Source organism: Solanum stenotomum, chromosome 11 (genome assembly GCF_019186545.1).
Source record: "Solanum stenotomum isolate F172 chromosome 11, ASM1918654v1, whole genome shotgun sequence".
Classification (NCBI taxonomy): Eukaryota; Viridiplantae; Streptophyta; class Magnoliopsida; order Solanales; family Solanaceae; genus Solanum; species Solanum stenotomum.
In genome coordinates, this window is record NC_064292.1 from 573,434 (window position 1) to 595,862 (window position 22,429).

At 35.2% G+C, this 22,429-nt stretch overlaps 2 protein-coding genes across 2 annotated transcripts in view; one reads left to right on the plus strand and one right to left on the minus strand.

The window, feature by feature from the left end:
• LOC125844673 (DNA-directed RNA polymerase III subunit 1) overlaps positions 1-15,227 on the plus strand; it is a 34,823-nt gene extending 19,596 nt beyond the window's left edge. Inside the window, exons 14-28 of the mRNA XM_049523990.1 lie at positions 741-834; positions 1,597-1,831; positions 3,266-3,457; positions 6,825-6,923; positions 7,251-7,454; positions 7,530-7,808; positions 9,912-10,059; positions 10,164-10,315; positions 10,407-10,562; positions 10,643-10,756; positions 10,880-10,977; positions 12,456-12,660; positions 12,753-12,955; positions 14,421-14,554; positions 14,839-15,227. Coding sequence (XP_049379947.1) covers positions 741-834; positions 1,597-1,831; positions 3,266-3,457; positions 6,825-6,923; positions 7,251-7,454; positions 7,530-7,808; positions 9,912-10,059; positions 10,164-10,315; positions 10,407-10,562; positions 10,643-10,756; positions 10,880-10,977; positions 12,456-12,660; positions 12,753-12,955; positions 14,421-14,484 — 2,243 coding nt within the window. The 3' untranslated portion in view covers positions 14,485-14,554; positions 14,839-15,227. The remainder of the gene's footprint in view (positions 1-740; positions 835-1,596; positions 1,832-3,265; positions 3,458-6,824; positions 6,924-7,250; positions 7,455-7,529; positions 7,809-9,911; positions 10,060-10,163; positions 10,316-10,406; positions 10,563-10,642; positions 10,757-10,879; positions 10,978-12,455; positions 12,661-12,752; positions 12,956-14,420; positions 14,555-14,838) is intronic.
• Positions 15,228-18,852: 3,625 nt separating this feature from the next.
• Positions 18,853-21,499, minus strand: LOC125844982 (BTB/POZ domain-containing protein At5g60050). The gene is made up of 2 exons (XM_049524350.1): positions 20,804-21,499; positions 18,853-19,955 (listed from the first exon to the last, which is right to left on the minus strand). Exons 1-2 carry the CDS (start codon positions 21,335-21,337, stop codon positions 18,999-19,001), a joined length of 1,491 nt encoding a protein of 496 aa, XP_049380307.1. The 5' UTR covers positions 21,338-21,499; the 3' UTR covers positions 18,853-18,998.
• Between the last annotated feature and the right edge of the window lie 930 nt (positions 21,500-22,429).

Genomic DNA, 22,429 nt, shown 5'->3' on the forward strand with positions numbered 1-22,429 from the left:
GGTGAATTAGCAATCTGTGTACTCCTGCATTCATCGAGTCTTCAATCTTGGCCAAACCTACAATCCTTTTTCATGCATCTTGTTGTTCATCACTTAAACTCTTTTGCATCCCAGGAGGTGGAGGTCATTCAAAGGGAGAAAGAGAAGACCCAAGTCATGAGATGTAGCCCCATTAGGTTTTATTTGGGTTGTGTGGAGGGAGAGGTATAGGAGAACGTTTGAAGGGGTGAAGAGTGAGTTTTTACATGCGAGGAATAGGCTCTTGTCTAAAGTTTCTTTTTGGTGCACCCATGAGGTTCGTGTTTGTATATATGAGTGGGCGATTTTTGTGGAGAATCATATCTTGGTGTAGGTTTCTCTATTTTATGTTAAACTTCTTGTATATGAGGGTTCCCCCAACATTAATAAAATAATTTACCTAATAAAAAAGGAGATCATTCATATATTTACTTGTAAGCGCGAGAAATGTCTTCCTTATGTTGTTTCAAGATCTCATGTCTAATTATGCTGAATTGACTTCTTTATTTTGTTTTGATACGAGTAGAATGTAAAAGAACACCTGCTTATGTACTGATGTTACAGGTAGTACAGCACAGCCTTAAGTCTTTTCTTCTTTGATTGATTATATTGGAAGTTTTATGTGTATTGTCCTTTTGACTTATGGTCTGTTCTTTTTGTATTTTAAGACCGTAAGAAACAATGAGATAACGGTAGTTGTTATTTGTGTGAGATGACGACAGGAAATGGAAATAAGGATGGTCTATACTCTGTTCTGTTGAGAGACTACAAGTCCCATGCTGCTGCAACATGCATGAATCGGCTTGCAAAGTTGAGGTGCGTTAATTAGATTCAGATCAGCCATTTCCTTCTGCATTTGTTGTCAACTGAAGTTTCTTTTTTAAGCTGTCATTAAAGGAGTATACTTCATACTTCATCTTTGTAGCTGGTCCTCAAACTTTTGGATGAAATAAATGATTAGAGGCTTTCAATTTTTCATCGACTCGGTTCAAATTCTACACATTTCATGTTCTTATTACTTGGAGTTGGTTCTGCATGGAGTTGGGTTTTTTTTTTCTTGTTCCCATTTGGTTATAGTAGGTGAAGGAAAATTTTCTCCCTTTTAGTGATTTTTTACTATTTAAGCTTTCTAAAGTCTTTTCCTCTGATATTGGATGCTGTAGTTATTCTGATTGCAAATTGACTATTCTAGCACTAAGGGGTTGTTTGGTGTGAGGGATAAAAATAAATAGTGATGGGATAAAATTTTTGTATCTTGTTTGGTTGCCATGTTTGGGATAACTTATCCCACCATTTATATCATAGTGATGGGATAAGTTATCCCATATACATGGTGAGACAAGTTATCCCAGGATATCTAACCCCAAGATTACTAAATCCTGGATAACTTGTTCCCAACCAAACGACCCCTAAGTTCATAGGCAGTTGGTATTTTTGAATTTTCAGATTGTATGCTTACTTCAAAGAAGCACACTTTCAGTTCTCTCTTTTCACTTCAAGCACCATGGACCTTGTCGTTTTGCTGCGCTTTTCATTTTTTAAAAAACACTGACTTTTTCACTGTTCATGTCTTGCTAGTGCTCGGTGGATTGGAAATCATGGATTTTCCATAGGGATTGATGATGTCACACCTGGGGAAAACTTAGTTAAGCAAAAACAAGGGGAAATTCATCGAAATTACAAGAAATGTGAGGATTGTATTACACAATTTAATGAAGGAAAGCTTGCTGTGCAACCTGGTTGTGATGCTGCACAGACTCTGGAGGCTGAAGTAACTATGTCGTTGAATAAAGTTCGTGATGACATAGGAAAAGTAAGAACAATGTATATTTTCATTTTGCTGCTAGTTTCCTCTAAACATCTTCTCCTGTAGGGATTGTATCTATCCAAGACAGGTATATTGCTTGTAAACTCTTTTGTGCTAGTAGAACCTTCCTAACTCCCGATCTCTTCCTAGTTCCCCTGACAGATATAAGGAGGTAAAACATGGATAACGGGAGCTTAGCCACAATCTTCAAACATTTAACACTTCAAGGCTAGGTGCTAAACTTGTGTACTTAGAACAGTAATCAGAAGGAAAAGAGTCACTCTTTGCTGCTGATGAATTGCTGATCATGTAATAGCAACTTGAATGGAACACCGTAAGCCAATTTGCATAAATGATATTACAGTTCAATTCATCTGTTACCTAGGAGTTGCAAAGTGTAAGGCAACCTATATGCACCAAAGCCGTCAAAACCCAGGGGCATAATTTAGATATAAGCCTCAAGATCTGCCTCTTCTAAATCTACTGTCCTAAGAGCTTATGTTTCCTTTGTTTATTTGCACCTCTTTGTCAGTCTTCTTTCATATTGTTGTCTATTTGCTGCATTAGATTCTTAACCTCATCTGGCTACTAAGGGGCTTCCATCTTTCCCTAACATCTTATGCTATTCAGGTTCAGTTACCCATTTTCCCTCCACTTTGTATATTTGCACTCGTAGGATGCTTCCCTCTATAATCTTTGATGGCCAATTATGGCAGGATAGCTCTTTTCCAGCTTCTAAAGTTCAATTACAGATTGTTTTCAACTGTTGATTATAGCCTTAGTAGCCCTTTCTTTTCATTTTCCGTCTTCATTGTGGATTGCCTGAATTCTCTTTAATTGTTCTCACAACCAGTCTAAATCTTCTAGTTAAACCCTGATCTCCCTGACATTGCCAGTCCTCATTCGATAAGTAAAAGAAAATACCCTATCCATGTTGTCATTCTTTTTATTCAAGTTTCTTCTGTTCAATATGAGCAATATTGAAGCCATGTAAACCCCTATTTATTGAATATGATGGAGAGTTTGGTGCATTCAAGCTCATTTTAGAAAATATATGTGTTTATTTGAATTTGGGGTTGGGGGCAATTGGAACAAACCCTTGCCAAATTGCATAAACCAGTCGAAGATCTTACATTATGTTCTTCTCCTTCACCTGGAGCAAAGAGAGCCCAGCCAGTGACAGTGCCAACTTGTAATGAGAATCTTCTTCTCTGCAAGTTGCCGTTTTATGGTCCCACCAATCTTTGCAAAAATAAATTGAGTGGTCATTTGGCATCTAATTTTGGGAGTTAGTAGACATGCTTCTTTTAACTCTCTTTCTTTCCTCTTGAACCTTTCTCTCCCAGAAGTAAGGTTTTTGTGATGTTTAAGAATAATTTTGATCACATTCTGATATGGGAAGGTGGAACAAATTTGCCTGAATATCAATTTTTTTGACAGATTTGTATGAAAGCACTAGACTGGAGGAATAGTCCTCTAATCATGTCACAATGTGGTTCAAAAGGATCCCCGATTAACATAAGCCAGATGATTGCATGTGTTGGTCAGCAGTCTGTTGGTGGCCGTCGTGCTCCTGATGGATTCATAGATCGAAGTCTTCCGCATTTTCCCTTCAAATCAAAATTTCCAGCTGTGAGTACTTCATGCTACATTTTAGTTTTTTTGTTATGCACTGGATCATTAGTCATTTGCTCTTTGACAAGAACTCAAGGTCTTTCCTTATACACCTACCCTACTTGTACTAGTAGTAGGTGGGGTTGCTGAGAGCATCCTCCTATTCCTGTCCTAACTGTGTAAACCTTCTTTACTTTCTTCTTTGTATTAATCATCTCAATTCAATTAATTTAGCTGCATCAATGTATTGCTGCCATACAATTATGATGGTTCCTTGTCTAAATCTTCAGTAATGCAACGGACAACATGTTACAGGTGTTTCTCATTCACATCGATTGTTGTACTTATACTATTAAATGATTGCCTGAATTGTCCGTCTATTCCACCTATGCAACTTCACATCTGCCCACTCATTGACTATTGGTCTATCTATTCATTCATTCCTGCACACTTCTTGTATATTGTAGTTATTTTGAATTGGCTGAAGAAAAAGTAATGAACTGGTAACCTATAAAAGTGGATAGATGTGATGCTTTTAAACACATAATGTTGATTCTGCAATTTGACAAAGGAACATGTTCTGTGATGGTTGACATCTGTTGTGGGGGAGAACATCATTTCCTGGGAGGGGGAGACATCCTAGGGACTAGGCACATTTATCGTGTTCTGCAGTGTGATTGTTACTGCTGTTTCTACAATGAGATCCCAGATTATGTCCTTTGATAAGCCACTGCATGTAGGTTTAAGTGGTATTGTGGTGCTCGATGTTTGGTTCCAGGATTTTGGGGAAGGAGGGGGACAAATTGAGAAATGGTTGGGCTTACTTAGGTTTAGTATGGATGATACTAAAAATAGAGAGAATCAGCAGATACTTTGATGGTTTGGATTAATTTATATAAGACACATATTTATTGTTGTCGAACCAAGACTTCCAACTTCTTTGTAGTATTCCGGTAAGACATTGGTTTTCAGATTTGATCTTTCTTTATTTTTATGCAATCATTTAATTAAGTGACCCGTTAAAAAGTGAGATATAATGATGGAGAGAATCTACTTCATTGGTTGGAATAGGTTATATGACATTACATAAAACATTAATGACACAGAAGCTTGTTATGAGTGGGTTGAGACTTGAGAGAAGGAAAAATACTTTATTATGCAAGGCAGTGAGTAGGAAGGTTCTTTAGAGTTGTATCAACCACATCACAAAGCCTTAGGTGGTCCAGGTAATAATTACAAGAGATGCGAGAGGTATGGGATGCCATGAAAAATATGAGGATAAGAAAAGCTTGTGGTCCAGATGGTATAGAGGGTTGGAAGCGTCTTGGTGAGGTTGGAATGGGATGACTTACCAAGCTAATATAATGCTATATTGAGAAGTGATTGGATGATTGGTGAGTGGAGTAAGAGTTCCCATTGTTACAATTATAAAACCAAAGGAGACCCTAAAAGTTGTGCGAACTGTCATGGTATTGAACTTATGAGTCATAAAATGTAACCAATGTTTGTCAAAAGCAAAAAGCTCTAAAAAGCGCTCGAGGTTTCACATCTGCTTTCTTGGAACTAATTCATAGGCACTTTCCATTAGTTAGACTTCTATTGGGGCTTTAAGCACAAAATGGAGTTGACGTGTGAGCCTTAGTAAAGGAAGTTTTTTTTTTATGACAAGCTAAGGCTTTGGTGTTCTTGCGAGAGAAAGAAAGATCTGCGCATGATGTTCTTTCTTTTTTCTTTTCACTTTTTATTCAACTTTGTTCCAAATCTCTTCATCTTCATATTGCTTTATTCCTACACATTAAAATATAATATTAAGCACAAAGTAATATAACACAAGCCCCACACCATGCAAAGCGAAGCCCGGTATTTAAGTGGAGAAGGGTAGAGGGGCGGGCCCATTATCCACCGAGTTTAGAAGGCTGTGATTGGTCCAAAGGGTGGGTCACAGACGGATTTCTCGGTTATAAAATAAATAAATATATAATCAATACTCATAAGAGCCCCCAAGGCCTAGCTCAAGTGGCAAAAGGTGGAGGATTTGTGGCTTAGGTCGCATGTTCAAGCCCACACCATGCGAAGCCTGGTATTTAAGTGGAGAAGGGTAGAGGGGCGGGCCCATTATCCACCGAGTTTAGAAGGCTGTGATTTGTCCAAAGGGCGGGTCACTGACGGATTTCTCGGTTATCAAAAAAAAATAAAAATACTCATAAGACGATTAAAAGTACTAAAATGTGAGTAAATAATGACTAAATATATGTATTTTTTCCCGAACATCACCTCCCCACACTTAGATTCTTGTTTTTCCTTGAGTAAGTATTAAAACTTAATCTCAATATGTGTATGCAAATATTGTATAAGCAGCGTATATGGGTATATACATGTCTGATACATAGTTATACATCAAAGATATACACGGTTATATACTATTTATACAATATCTATACATTACATAAATATTACATAACTATTTATACAATATCAATACATTACATATACATTGCATACATGCGCTCATTTTTGTTGAAAAACCTGTCACCTCTACAGTTTCGTAAGTTGCCCTTAAAACACTTGTTTTTAAGCCAATATATAACAAAAATAAGCCAAGTGCCATAAGTTAAGATTTTCATTTTGTTGTGAACAAGGATTTTTAACTGATTTTGAATCAGTAATAATGTCTTATAGATGCCCTACAATGATGGATAGGGGATAGATCTTCAATTTTTGGGAATCTGGCTAATGATGTAGAGTGATGTACATACTTTTGGAGCACTTAAAATATTCTAAAACTCTAATTTCTAGCCCTTAACACTTAAAACATTTACTTTCTCCGTTTCATAAAGAATGACCTAGTTTGACTTGGAACGGAGTTTAAGAAAAAAAAGAAGACTTTTTAATCTTGTGGTTCTAAATTAAAGTTATTCAAATGTACCAAAATGCTCTTTAATCTTGTGGCCTTAAAACATGCCATGTGAAAAGTTAAAGTTAAAGTGTTGCCAAAAAAAGGAAATGGGTCATTCTTTTTGAAACAGACTAAAAAGGAAATTGGGTCATTCTTTTTGAAACAGAGGGAGTAATAAATTAACTTCAAAAAACTTAAAAGTTCCATTTCTTTATTTCTGTCAAATTTTGTGGGATTAAAATAACATTATGTCCACTCTTCCAACCTCTTACAGCCCAACCAAACTAAAATCCTAGTTAGTTTGACTCTGTTTAGTGTGTTGGTTTTATCCTTCTAAAATGAATTATTCAGATTCATCAATTGCAGTTATTTCCTCTCTTAAGGAAGAGATGCTTACAGTAATTATTGCAGCGACTTATGCACTCAATTATAGAAAATGCATGTATGTACCCTTATGGAATGTTGAGTACAGTTCTGTTTGTGATCCAGGCTAAAGGGTTTGTGGCTCATTCCTTTTTTGACGGTTTGTCAGCAACTGAGTTTTTTTTTCACACAATGGGAGGAAGAGAAGGCCTTGTTGATACGGCGGTATGGATCTCCTCTTTCGACTTATTTGTTGGTGGTATTATTATTTCTTATTCGGATATAATATTTGTTTATCTGAATTCTTCATTTGTCTGCTCGACTTCTATCAACAGGTAGGATATGAGTATGGGATACTCTGTGTAGGTTCTTTGAGTTGCACCAAAAAATTGACAAAATGACTGCTTATACCCGTATCGTATACTTAACACACCCGTATCAAATATGAGAGTGCATGTAACAGGATTCTATAGATTCTTGCTGATGTCTATCTTTGAAGTATAAGGCTAAAGTTTTGTCAGTGTTGAATGTTCTCCATTTTGATTGCTACAGGTTAAAACTGCTGACACCGGATACATGTCTCGTCGACTTATGAAAGCTTTGGAGGACCTTGCTGTTTATTATGACAGCACTGTACGAAATGCTAGCGCATGTATAGTTCAGTTCATGTATGGTGATGATGGCATGGATCCTTCACAGATGGAAGAGAAAAAAGGACGTCCTTTAAACTTTAGCAGATTATTTATGAAAGTTAAGGTATGAACTTCAATTTTAATAGAACCTAATAAAACATCAGTTGTTAGAAATTTTGATAATAATTTCTATTTACAGGCAACGTGTCCTCCTGGAGGTGAGAAGAGTTTGTCTTACTCAGAGATCTGCGAAATAGTCAATGAAAGGCTCTCATATCATGATATGACTCCCGAAGGGGGGTGCTCAGAGGCATTCCGTGCTTCACTGTCTGATTTTTTGATTAAAAATTTAGCTGAAACCTTGAAAAATTTACGGGAATCCCTATTATTGGGTGAAGAGCAGTATGAAGGGGATGACCGTGGATATCTTGAAAAAATTGCGTTAAACATATCTGGTATTACTAAGAAGCAACTACAGGTAAATAGCTTTGGAAGTTCCTTTTTTCTTGTGCAGAAGATTTTTCGGTTAATTGCTTGCTCCAACTATTAAGTGGTTTGCTGACAAAACTGCATACAACAATTAAGTTGCTACTTGATTTACTTTTCCTTCATTTTTTAGTGGTTATCCTTTAAGATATGAAATTCTGTTATAATGTGCCGTCATTGAGGATGATGCAAACTAGTTATTCAGAAATGACTTGTTATTTTAGTAGGAGTTCAATATGCATGTTTTCTATTACTGCTTGACTGTAAATTCTTATTGGTACTATATTACTTGATAGATGTTTTCCACAATAAAGAAGTTCTGTTATAATTATGTCGTTATTGAGGATGATGCAAACTAGTTATTCAGAAGCTACTTATTATTTTGATAGGAGTTCAATATGACGTGTTTTCTATTGCTGCTTGACTGTAATTCTTATTGGTATATATTACTTGATAGATGTTTTCCGGTTGACAAAATAAAAATACACAAGGACAAGCAAGACTTAAATCTTTGTTGCTCCTTACTGGAAACTTCATATAGTTTGATCCAAACATTATATGTGGCAGTGAATTTTTATTTACATTCCAGTCTTATGATAAAAATCTCCCTCTATTTCAATTTCCTTTTTTTCAATTTGTTTGTCTTACTTTTCTTTTTAGTCCATTTCAAAGAGAATTTCTCTTTCCTTTTTTTGGCAACTTTTTAGTTTCAACTTTCCACATGACATGTTTAAGACCACAAGATTGAATGAGATTTTGGTATATTCTACGTATCTTTAGTTTAAGACCACAAGATTCAGAAGTCTTCTTTATTTTCTTGAACTTCATGCCAAGTCGGAACTAGACAAACAAATTGAAATGGAGGGAGTAGATCATATAGATTCAAGAACTTTTTTTAAGAAGTTTTATGTGCTCATGAATGATGAAAAATGTAGTATGTACAATGGAATATGAAAGTTCTACACATTCAAAATATAGTTTTTGTAAAGGAGATACAATTTTGATAACCGAGAAGAACTACATAGCATCAAAAGAGACAATAAAGTAATTTATTTTCAATCGAAAGTTAGCAAATTAATTGGTCAGAAGTACGTAACAGGCTATCTTGCTTAATCTTGAATGCTGAAATTCAAGATTAGCTGAATCATGAGAGTAATTATTTGATGATAACCAATTAGATCTTGTTTATTTTTATTTTAGAAAATGCTCCTCTTTTGAATGAATTTGTGTTTTGGTTTCAATTTTGAAAAGAAGTAAGTTCTGCAATGGAAAAAAAATCAAAGCTCAAATTTAATAGGAAAATGTATATTAATTGCATCTGAGGCTGTGACCAAGTGGCCAATGACGTGGGATTGAGAATCATGCGGTTTCAGGTTCAAATCCTAGCGGAGGCAAAAATACTAGGTGATTTACTCCCATTTGTTCAAGCCTTAGTGAACAAAGTTACCTAGTACTTGTGTTGGCGGGAGGTAACAAGTACCCTGTGGAATATGAATTCTCCAAATTTGAAAGTTATATACAAGAACCTGTTTAGTTGAAGTTTGTCAAATATTTAGGGAAGTCCAAGAATAGAAAAGAGAGACGTGTAAATTTGAGCAATGGGATTACTTCCTTGACTTTGATGTGTGACATGTGCCACATTTTCTTCAAACTTATCTTACATTCCACCTGTTCCATCAGTATTTTAATAGCCTAGCTCCCTCCATGTTTTTTTGTTTTTTTGAGAAAGGTAACTTGGTCTCCCTCCATGTAATTACATGAAAATGTTTGCTTATATTTACTGTTGTGCTAATCGAAGTCATTTAAATTGGAAACACAGAGGGATTCTTTGTAATCCCCAATAGTATGACTAAACAAAGCTATAGTATGTAAAATAGACATGAAATCTGTCTGGTACAAGAATTACTAGCAGTACTTCATTGAGGAAATAATTTCAATGGGAAATTAGGAAAAAAGGGGAAAAAGGAACTAAGGGATAACATTTTCTACTTGTATTAAAAGAAAAAAGATAATGCTTAATTTTCTCCAGAATCATAAAGTTACTAATAGCATTGTGCATATGTGTGGATTTTTAATTTTCCTTGCTTGTTTGTAGGTGTTCCTCAACACGTGCATCTCTCGGTATCACCTGAAAAGACTAGAAGCTGGAACTGCGATTGGTGCAATTGGAGCTCAGAGTATTGGGGAACCTGGGACACAGATGACACTGAAAACCTTTCACTTTGCTGGAGTTGCAAGCATGAGTATCCTTGTTTATTTGGAGCTTAAGTTTACATCATCAAAATGGTTTTTGGCTAGTCTAACTGACCTTTTATCATATCATCCTGTTTCTTTAACTCTTTGGTAGATGTTACACTTGGAGTTCCTCGAATAAAAGAAATCATAAATGCAGCAAAAAAGATCACTACTCCTATTATTACTACAAAACTTCTGTCTGCTGCTAATTTAACTGCAGCAAGGATGATTAAAGCCCGTATTGAAAAAACTCTTTTGGGGCAGGTAAGTTTCTTGTATTCATGAAAATTTTGCAAAGCTCTCATAATGGCATTGAACTAAGTTCATTGTGAATACAAATTTATTTCATATGCAGGTGGCTAAGAGTGTAAAGATTGTGTTGGCATCTCGATTAGCATCAATTGCTATTTCACTTGATATGGAGACAATTCAGGTGTCACAACTGTGTATTGATGCTTATACTGTCAAGCAATCAATTTTACAGACTTCAAAAATAAAATTGAAAGAACATGTAAGATAGTTGTGTTTCTATTTCTGCTTCTGCTTATCAATCAATGACATCTTGTTGAGTGAATTTCCTATTTTCTGCAGCAAATAAAAGTTCTGAATCCCAGGAAGCTGGAAGTTTTCCCTCAGGCTAATAAAGATAAACTGCATTTTGAACTGCACCGGCTGAAAAATAAGCTGCCTGCTGTTGTTGTGAAGGTATGACAATCATCAAGATTTTAATTTAATTTTATATGTGGGGTTTTCAGTTGAGAACGGATTACTCAGTTTATTCTGAACTACTCTGTTGACTTACATTTGTAAATCTTCTTGGGATGTCAGGGTATTACTACAGTTCAAAGGGCTGTGGTGAACAAAGAACAACAAAAAGATCGTAAAAATGATGTCAAAGGGGAAACATATGAGTTGCTTGTTGAAGGGTAAGTTTTATGTATAGCTTCTTCCACGTCCTACATCATTAGGTTGTGCTCAGTTTGGTTTAGCAAGCCTGTAATTTCTACAGTATTCCTAGATGCATTCAATATCTCATCATTTATTTCTCTTTTATGGTAGAGATTCAAAAGTTATCTCACTTCACATGCCTTATTCTGTATTTCTTACGTTAAAAAATAACCTAAGAGGGCTAATTAAGTTATTGAAACCATTACACTAATCCAGAGAATTCAACACCCCCTTTTCAAACAGTTGCTTAAGAGTGAAGTAGGATTGAACTTGGGCGAATCTTAGTCCTTGTGACCTCCTTTTCGGATAAATCGTTTCCGGGCATGATGGTATTCATATTCTCATTGGTGACCCAAGATCATATACGGTCAAAGTCTGTCCATGAGCATTAGTTCAAGTTTAAACATATCCTACTTGGGCGAGGATAGACTCAAATTGAAAATAACCCCCCACTTCCCCACCCCAATTTGATTATCTTCAATTATTTATATCTGTATTTCTCAACAGAATAATTATTTATAACTGTAACATTAGATATTTGTCTAATCTTGTATGTATCAAAATAAATTGGTATTCATTTGCAAAAATAATCTATTTAACTAGTCAATGACTACAAACACATTAAATCCAGTGAAGCTGTTTTGTTTGTTATTTTTTAATCTTTGTGAGCTACAAGTGCATCTATGTGTACTTTTTAATGATTTTAGACATAAGCTCAATATCATAATAATACGTCAAACTAATTGAAATATTAAAATGTAACTATGATGTAAAATATATATGAAAAGAGGAGAATACAGGCTATATTTTATGCCTATGCTTGCAGCATAAGGCTGTCGGCTGGTACATGAAAATTAATTGGTCTCTACCAAGTTTCTTGAGGCTCTAATACCATATTGAAGGGTGTCACCTATAACCCTATTTAAAAGTTTAAGTTGTTAGAAAGGGGGAAAAGTGTAAAATATTTATTTATCAATTTAGTTCTGTAATTTTATGACAATCAAATAAAGAACAACTTCGAATTTATTTTTTTAATCGGGAAATAAGGTATCAAGGGAACAATTTTTTTTGAGAAATGCAACAATTAAATGGCAATTTTTCACACAAGAACATAGTTGGAGCTTTTAATACCAGTTTGTTGCGGTTAAGATCGTTTGAAAAAATAAAAGGATTTTAAAAACGTGCTGAAAATCTGTATTTTATTGTCTCATTGAGAGGTTAATTGGAGGACTACTGACTCATAGAATAAAAATGATTTCGTCAAAATAATGTTGTCTGATATAGTTTCAAGGATCCTGTGAAGAAATGTAAAAGAGAATTACAATCCTACTCTACTGTGTTGGCTCAGTTTTCAGCAACTTGGGTTTTTGGTTTTCTTCTCTGGGATTTCATGCTCCAATGAGCTGTTGGTATAAAATAGAAATTCTACATGATACCTGCTCTTTCCTTTCTGCAGTACTGGTCTCCTTGCTGTAATGGGCATTGAAGGAGTTGATGGACGTTATACAAAGAGCAATCATATAATGGAGGTGCAGAATACTCTAGGCATTGAAGCAGCAAGGGTATCTATAATTGATGAGATTAATTATACCATGTCAAGTCATGGAATGACAATAGACTTGCGGCACATGATGCTTCTTGCAGATCTGATGACATATAAGGTACTTCTCCTGGAATAGTTTCCTCATCCAAAAACATGTCGTCTTTAATATCCAAGTATCAAGCTTAATGACATTCTTTGTTACTATCATAGGGTGAAGTCCTTGGAATAACTAGACATGGTGTTCAGAAAATGAAAGATAGCGTACTGATGTTAGCTTCATTTGAGAAGACAACCGACCACCTGTTTAATGCATCTGTAAATGGAAGGGATGATAAGATAGAAGGAGTAACCGAATGTATCATCATGGGCATACCAATGACGATAGGCACCGGGATGTTTAAACTTCGGCAACGGTATTTTTTTGACTTTTAACATGACATTTTATTCTTGAACCTTAATAATATCCTCTATGTGTGCCGTAATTTTTTGAATAAGCTAACACATTGGAAGCTACAAAGGAGAAAACTGATTAGTCTATGTAAGTTTTAAGGTCTTATTGCTAAATCAGGAAAAACGGTATTCTCAGAATGGTTTCTTTTTGTTAGAAGTTAGAACAATCAAATATTGGCATATCTTTGCATCCGGCTGATGCAGGACGAGAAGGGAGGTGGGATTGGGAGAAAATTAGTGAAGTATGAGAATGAGAGAAGAATAAGATAGGAACACATAGATATCACCAAAAACTATTCGTTAAGTCCTTTTTTTGAGTTAATGAAACAAGATAAATAAATAAAGCCTTATTCGGATAGGGATTTCTAAACTAGTAAAAACTCTTAAGACTATTAGAACTCCATCCCTTTGGAAAATATTAAATACCTCAAACTAATAGATAAAATCTTATCTCAAGCTAAAAGATAATATCTCTAACTAACAGATGGAGAAATAGTGTTAGAGCTGGTTCATTTGGCACTCGTTATGACCATATGGAGAGAGAAATCCTGTTGTTTAAAGGAGTCAAAGCAGTTCACGGATCATCTATATTCTTTTAACCTTTCGGAGCACCTAATAGATGTCGATAGATAATTGGTTGCTCTTTGCAGTGGATCATATTTCACATGGATATTGTACTATTTGGAATATACTGTATACATTGTGATCAATATTTTAAAAATATTTACTTAAATAGGATTGAGAATAATGGGGTAAAATACATTGGTGATTTGACAATTTTAAACCCATAAACCAAGCCACTGACAGCAATACAAGATGTTAGAGAAAAGCAGGTCATGTAGAGTGAGAGGTTTCAGATGCTTAGAAAGAGATATGTATGTGATTATCATTGTATGTGAGCATAAAATGGATCACCAGTTAAATGGAAATTATTGTTAAATGTTAAGCTAAATCATAGGTTTTATTTATGTGAAGTCTGCATCTCATATTTTATCAAAGATTCTTTTATCGCGAGCACATGTTGTGTATATTGGAGAAGTCCTCGTAAACTTGTCAACTTTAAGTTAAAGTGGTTATCTAGTACAATAACTAACAAAAAGGACAGATTCGTAATCTAAGAATTTATCTACTTCTATTCCAATTACCTACGGTTATGGAGCCAAATCCTTGCTGCATATGAAAGTGAACTTTGTAGGTGTGGTGAGACTCTAAAATCCAATGAAACCCAAACTTCAGCACAGGGAGGATAATACATCGAATAGTTTGGTTACTTTGATCCCTCAAATAATCATATTATATCCATTCATTTGCTGCTCTTTTTTCTTGTCATTCTTGTGAATGTTTTTTAAAGTTTTATGTGCTTTGTACCTTCCAAGATAACTAATTCCTTATTTCCTGGTGTTTTATCTTCTGCTTCCTTTATGCCAGTGTTGAGCAGGTTGAGCTGAATTATCAACCAGACCCTATTATACTTGAAGCACTGCTGGATTGAATGAATTTTCTGGTTCTGCAAATTTATACTTGAGGCACTGCTGGATTCTGATGGAAGGATAATAGCTGAGGTAAAGAATTTAATACAAAGAAGAATAAACACTCTTTCTGTGATATGATACTTTGATGCAGCTGCTTGTTTATATTCCCTTTGCATATTGTGCATCAAAATTTCTTCTATTAGTTACCATTCTGGTTACTGTTCATCAATATTTTAGTTTCACCCTCTTGGACTTGTTGGAGGAATAAATTGTCGAAGTCGAAGCATTATCAGATTTGATTGGAACAGTAATTAAGGTCAACCTTTCTTGATTTTACCATCTTACCTTTTTTGCCTTTGGGATCGATTTTACAGGTAAGCAACTTGCAATATTTCTTTGTGCGGCGTGATTTGCAGATCCTATCATTGACCATTCAACATCAGGTGAATTTAAAAGAAGTCTTTGAAGGAGACAAAAGTCTTACCAACACTTGAAAGATTGGTTTCAGCAAACCTTATAATGTTGATAGTTACTTTGGCCCTTGTTGGTTGACATGTTTACGTGTACATTATTTGTTTTCATAGTTACTGAAAGGTGAAAAGTGTCGTTAGTCTCCCTGCCTCCAACGTATGGTACCGTGTCATTATTTTAGCTCCATAGTTGCAAATGCAGAGTATAATGTATAGACTGTTAATGTTAAATTTCTATTCTGTGATCGAAATCCAAAAAAAATAAAGAGTATCGTTTAATAGGTTGTTACTAATAGTCCCACAATTGTGTATCATACAGTCCATCAAAAAACAATTGAGTATCATATGTTAGGTCATCTAGAATGGACACAAAATTTGAGGTCTAGGTCTAAACATATTTTGGAAATTTATAGACTAACATTGAAAAATTGAGATAAGTTTGAAATTCTGATTTGTGATGCCCACTCCAAAAGAAGCAATGTCCTCCTTTCGAAACGAAAAGAATCATTTGATAAGTTGTTACCAAAGAACCATAAAATTTATGCTCATACCGAGTGTGTCACACATAATTCAAAAAATTGAGACAATTGTTAATTGCTATTTTGTGACACATAAACACTTTAAAAATTTCGTAACACACAAACTCCAAAAAAGTAATGTACGCCTTTTGAAAATAATGAAAGTGTCATTTAATAGGTCGTCACCAATGGATGCATAATTCCGAAAAATTTATGAATGAATACACAAAACCTAAATTTCTGATTCTATAGATTGACCCCTAAATGTCCAAATCATTTGATAATAATACAACATTTTAGTGGCGATTAACATTTCTTTAAGTGGCAACATACTTTAAGGCGACTGTATATCTTTTAGCTACGACTAAAGTTGGTAATAATTCTTACTTTTAAAGGCAACAACATACTTTATAGCGGCAATTAGAGTTGCCACTAATAAAATCAGTAGCGACTAAAATATCTTTTAGCGGCGATAATTCTTTAGACTAATGCTGGTTTTAGTCGGGACATATATATTTTTCGTTGCGATTAAAGTTGCCACTAATACAACTTTTAGTGGCGACTGATCTATGTTTTAGTGGCGATAATTGTTCTCATTAATGCAGGTTTTTAGTGGTAACAAATATACCTTTTCGTGGTGATTAAAGTTGCAACAAATATACCTTTTAGCGGCATAACACAGGTTTTTAATGGTGACTAACATATGTTTTAGTGGCGAATATTGCTGTCACTAGTATTAAGTGGCAATAAATATACGGCGATAATAGTTGTCACTAATACTTGTTTTTGTGGCGACTTCTATACGTTTTAGCAGCGAGAACAGTTGTCACTAATAAAGGTTTTTAGTGGCAACTTATATGTTTTAGTGGCAACAACTGTTGTCACTAATAATGTTTTTAGTGGCGACTTATTTATTTTTTAGCGGCGACGCAAGTTGTCACTAATAGAGGTTTTCGTAGTGACTCATATATGTATTAGCGGCGACAAAAGTTGTCACTAATAAATTGGTTTTTAGTGGCGACTTATATATCTTTTAGCGGCGACAAATGTTGTCACTAATAATGATTTTTAGTGGCGACTTATATATGTTTTAGCAGCGACAAATGTTGTCACTAATAATTGTTTTTAATGGCGACTTATATTTATTCAGCGGCGAATTATATTGTCACTAATAGATAATTTTAGTGGCGACTTATATTTATTCAGCGGCGAATTATATTGTCACTAATAGATAATTTTAGTGGCGACTTATATATGTTTTAGCAGCGACAAATGTTGTCACTAATAATTGTTTTTAATGGCGACTTATATTGTCACTAATAGATGGTTTTAGTGGCGACAAATATACCTTTTCGCGGCGATAATAGTTGTCACTAATAGAGATTTTTAGTGGCGACTTATATATATATTTTAGCGGCTACAACAGTTGTCACTAATACAAGTTTTTAGTGGCGACTTATATATGTTTTAGCGGCGACTTATGTTGTCACAAATAATGTTTTTAGTGGCGACTTATAAATGTTTTAGCGGCGACATATGTTGTCACTAATAGAGGTATTTAGTGGCGACTTCTATTTGTTTTAGTGGCGACAGCAGTTGTCACTAATACAGGTTTTTAGGGGCGACTTATATATGTTTTAGCGGCGACAGATGTTGTCACTAATAATTATTTGTAGTGGCGACTTTTGTATCTTTCAGCGACGACAAAAGTTGTCACTAATAGAGATTTTTAGTGGCGACAACAGTTGTCACTAATACATATTATTAGTGGCAACTTATATAGGTTTAGCGGCGACAAATGTTGTCACTAATACTGGTTTTTAGAGGTGACTTGTACATGGTTTTAGTGGCAACAAGTATACATTTTAGCAGCATTTAAAGTTGGGATCACGTATCATAAAAAGTTCATGGATTATATCACACGAAAATCAGAAAATTTATTTATTTTCGCCACATTGTGACTCATTTGAACTTGAAAATGCATCTGTTTACCCCTCGGGACAGACTCCCGCCATTTATAAGGTCGTGACTGACGTGCATAAAATATTTCGACCAAAAACAAGTCGGGATCACGTATCACCAAAAATTAATGGACTATAACATGCGAAAATTGATAAATTTTTTTTTTTTTTCGCATTGGAGCTCATTAGAACTTGAAAATTTGTTTGTTTGGCTTACGGGACCAACTCACACCAATAAAATGTCGAAACGGACGTCTATGAAAAATTTGGGCAAAAAACATGACAGGATCACAATTCACAAATTCATGGGCTAATATACACAAAAAAGAAAGTCGGGTAATTATTAAAAGTTAGTCGTTAAATGTAAAAATATGCTTTAAAAATGATGAGAGTATACGTAATGCTCCCCAACTTATTACGGAGGTCCTCATAAAGTTTTTTCAGAAAGCCTTTCGATTCTCTTTTACCATTTTAAAAAATATTTATGGTACTAATAAGTTTCACCAATATATAAATATCAGGTGCATCAAAATTTAATCAAATCATAAGAAATTACCTTATTAATAGGATAGATGCAAGGAATTGATGCTACGAATGCCATAGCAAGTGAATCAGAATAAGCCCAAGCCTAGCTACTGATTGGAAAGTCTTATCGTCATCTGTATAAAACATGTATCAGCGTCAAAATTCATGGGTTAAAACACACGAAAAACTAACGAAGTCATGTGATTCCTAAAAGTTGGCCCCTAATTGCAAAAATATGCCTTAAAAATTGGTGGGACTATCTGTAATGCTTTCAAATTCATTACAGAAACTCTCATAAAGTTTTTTCAGATAACCTTTCGGGCGCCAAATACACACGAAAAAGCAAGAAAGTCGCTTAATTCCAAAAAGTTGGCCCCTAAATGCAAAAATATGCTTTAAAATAGTGGGATTATATGTAATGTTCCTCCAATTCATCACGGAGGTCCTCATAAAGTTTTTTCAGAAAAAACCTTTCGGGCACCACAAGACGTCAAAATTCATGGACTAATACACACGAAAAATCTAGAAAGTCGCATAATTCCTAAAAATTAGCCCTTAGATGCTCCCCCAAGTCATTACTAAGGTTCTCATAATTATTTTTTTTAGAAAAACCTTCTAGGCGCCACAAGGCGCCAAAATCTATGGACTAATACAAATCTAAAACAGAGAAAACCGCGTAATTTCTGAGGCCTTATTGGACATTTAGATGCCAATTTACAGAAATTTTGATTTTTCTTTACATTTTAAATTACGAAATTCAAACAAGACTATCTTTGATAGTATTGTTTTTATTTATTTTTCTGGGGTTGGTTTGGTTGTATATCGAAATTACTGCCATCTTTATACAACTAGATGGTCTTGATTTGAAGTACATTATATTTCTGCTGCTTTTCCCTCTCCTTGTAGATAAATCATCAGACAATCTCAAGATTCAAATTTACAACAGAAACTGAACTACATGATTGTTTGAAAAAATGGTGGGTGCATGCATTTCATATATACATTGGTGTGTATAGGAGCATGTAGCAAACCAAGATTGACATTGTACAATCTCTCCTCCTCACTCTGTATAATCGAAGATAGCTAATTGTAACTGAGAATCGACTGTGTATTGTTTAACGAATGACCTTCTCCACCAAACTTCGAAAGCTCTCTGAATATTGGGACAGTCATCTCCTTTGTTAAGGAATCGATCGAACCAGTTAAGCAGAATGGTTTGTTGTTGAGCCAAGGGTAGTGTTAGAATAGTCTGACCAAGTCCCTCTTCAACCAGCTTCTTGTCAATTGATCTACCAGCCCTCTTCATCCACCCAAAATCGTCATATAGACTGTCCAGCCATGTCGATAACAAACAATATCTAACATCTTTTGGCACTAACAAATTTCCCCTACCAATTGCAATGCAAAGTTGTGCAGTGATCTTGCTGATTTCATGTCGATACATGGTGGGAATCTTGGAGTGAAGAATGGAGAGTTCTTTTTGTTCTGCCCATAGTTTCACAAACTCATCCCCCATTTTCCTGTCGATTAGGATATCAACTAGCCACTGCAGATTGTCTGCTTCACGAGCAATCTCACCCATTAGAACCCCTCGGTCCTGCTGCCTGTTATCATCCACGGATGTAGCTTCAGACAAGCTAAGTATTAGAGAAGTGAGGCATCTATGACAAAAATGATACAGAGTATCCCTTGAGATATCAAGATTACTTTCATGACTGCTACTATTGCTAGTGTTTTCTCTTAGCAAACGAGATATCACTTTTTTCATCTCTTTGCGGGCTTTATCATCCTTGGCATGTAAAACACCAGTAAGTAGCCTCTGAAGAATGTCATCGGATCTTGAAGATGTTGATGGTTCAGCAACCAGTCTCTGAAGTATATCAGCTGCTGAATCGGGAAGCTGAAGTTGACTGAGATGAGATACTACTTGTTCCTCTTCTTGTTGGGACCAAGGAACAGCCTCCAGATACTCCAAACAAGCCAACACTCCATCATCAAACATAATTGCTGAAGATATCTGTGATAAGAAATATTAATACAGAACATAAAATCATAAACGGAAACTCAAAGTCCCAAGTCATCAGTGTAGTTAAAACTTAGCCATACCGGAAAAATTCAAGCTTGGTATACTATCCATTCGGCTAGTTGCCAATAAATCTATAGACTTATAGTTTCTTTTACAATATCTAGCTCTCGATTGACTTCTCATTTACTGAAGGAGCACCCAAGCAGAGGTAAGAGGATGATTTCCGTAAGATGTCACTCTCCATCATAACTAAATTATCGTTTTTATCATGTGAAGAGATGGATCTCAGGCCTAACCTAACACTAAAGCTAGCTTATGAGGAAAAGCCGAAGGCCATATACAGAGACCACAACCCATTCTCTCAACCAATGTGGGACTCGACACTCCCTTGGCACGGCCAGGACAGGACAACTACTGAAGCATGGATAATATAACACGGGGGTCCAACATTATGATACACAACAACCGTGATCAATGAGTTTTGGCTCCTTACCAAGTAAAAGATGGATCTTGTTAAAATTAGCGCACATAGGAAGGATTTTCCTTAGGAAATCACAACTCCTTTCCTCAACCGATGTGAGACTTGATACTCCCTCACAAGCCCTATGCTGGACAACTAAAGCATGGACAATATAACTCGGGGACTCAACATTGAGAAACACAACAACATGAATAGATGGGTCTGGCTCCGATACTATGTGAAAATATGTACTTTTTAGCCTAACTCAATCCTAGCAAACTAGCTAACGAGAGGAGAGGATTGCGTAATATAACTTGATTATACATGAAAACGAAAATTGAGTAAAAATTGATGATGTTAAAAGAAAAAATAAGTATACCTTAAGCAATCCCAGGACCTTGTTAACATTTTCACCCATCAATCTCTTCTTCAAATCATCACAATACATAAGCACCAATGTTTCCACATAAACCTCCACGTCATCACAATCAAGAATCTCAACCGAATGCGACCCATTTCTCTGAAGCTTATCAGCGAAAAACCTACTCCGTCCGACTAGCACTCTCCGGTGAACATCCATAGAAACTTTAAACCCATCACGCGCCGCTATCGTCAGCCTGACATCACCCACCGCCGGAAACGGAGCATCAGCCAAAACCCTCGAAACTCTCTCTTGCGTTCGGTATCGCGATTCGAGTGAGTGTTTGGACTCGCGGGTCTGCTCCTCTGACATCATCTCGAAAAGGGTCGGGCTAGGATTACTGGGTCGGGTCGGAATTTGGATAGGGGAAGGTGGGTTGGAGGTACGAGGTGGGGAAGGAGAAGGAGATACATATGGGTTGGAAATGAAACCTTGTTTGATCATAGTGGAAACTAATTGATTCTTCGATTTGTTGTTGTTAGGGGAGGCCATTGATGGAGTCAAAATTTGAGCTTGAGCTAAGAGGTTGAAGAATGTGGAGAGCTCTAAGCTCTAAGCTCTAAGCTCAAAGCTATGGAGGAAACAGAGAGGGAGAGTTGTGTTGGATCTGAAGTTTTGGTAGTGACAGAGTTTATTGGGAAGTCAGGTGTAAAAGTAGTTAATTAATTTTTGGGATTCAATTAAAAAACTATAATAACTACTACTCTGAAAGTGGGTATATTGTCTTTAATCATGTTTGAACAAATATTAATTTTGGGTAAGCGTGGTTTGTTAGAGCATATAAGAATAGTGTTAAATATGATATATCATAATATTGATAATAGTTATGGTTATATTACTCATGATAAGATTATTTTTCACGAGTGTCTATAAATATACTATCCACGAATATGATGGAAAGAATGTGAAAAAGATTTTGAGATGTAATTATGTTTTTAATTAGGGGAAAATAACAAATATACCTTTGAACTATCGTAAATGATATGCAGATACCCCGTCATACTTTCGGGATATTGATGCCTCTGTTATCCAAAAACTATAGCATGTATGTTCTTACTCTAATGGAAGACTAAATAGGGACATGTGGCGCAATTTTATATCCTTTAATTAGAAAGCTCGAGTTTGAATTTGAGTTCTAAATATGAAAAACTTATTGTTAGGAAGTGCTACCCTCCAAATTAAGTCCTATTTAAGGCAGGTTATGATATCAAATTTCAATACATGTATCAAACACATCAATCTAAAAAGAAGTATCACAAATAATAAAGCCAATAGTTATAAAGAAAAAATGACTTTCGTTAAAAGTGAGGGAAGTCTTCGTCTCCCATTTTGTTAAAAATATTTTGATTTGTCAAAAATGCCAAGTAAAAAGAGAAATTAAATTAGAAAATATTTAACAAGTAAATAGAGTTGACGAAAGTATAATATACCAATACAAAGTTAATAAGCATATGATATGTATCTTTTCAATATGTTGCTATCATTTACTATGTATTTTTATACAATTTATCACTTAATTATATACAATAAGTTAAAATATTAATTCAAGGTGTGAACATAATTGTATACACCAATCTTAGTTTA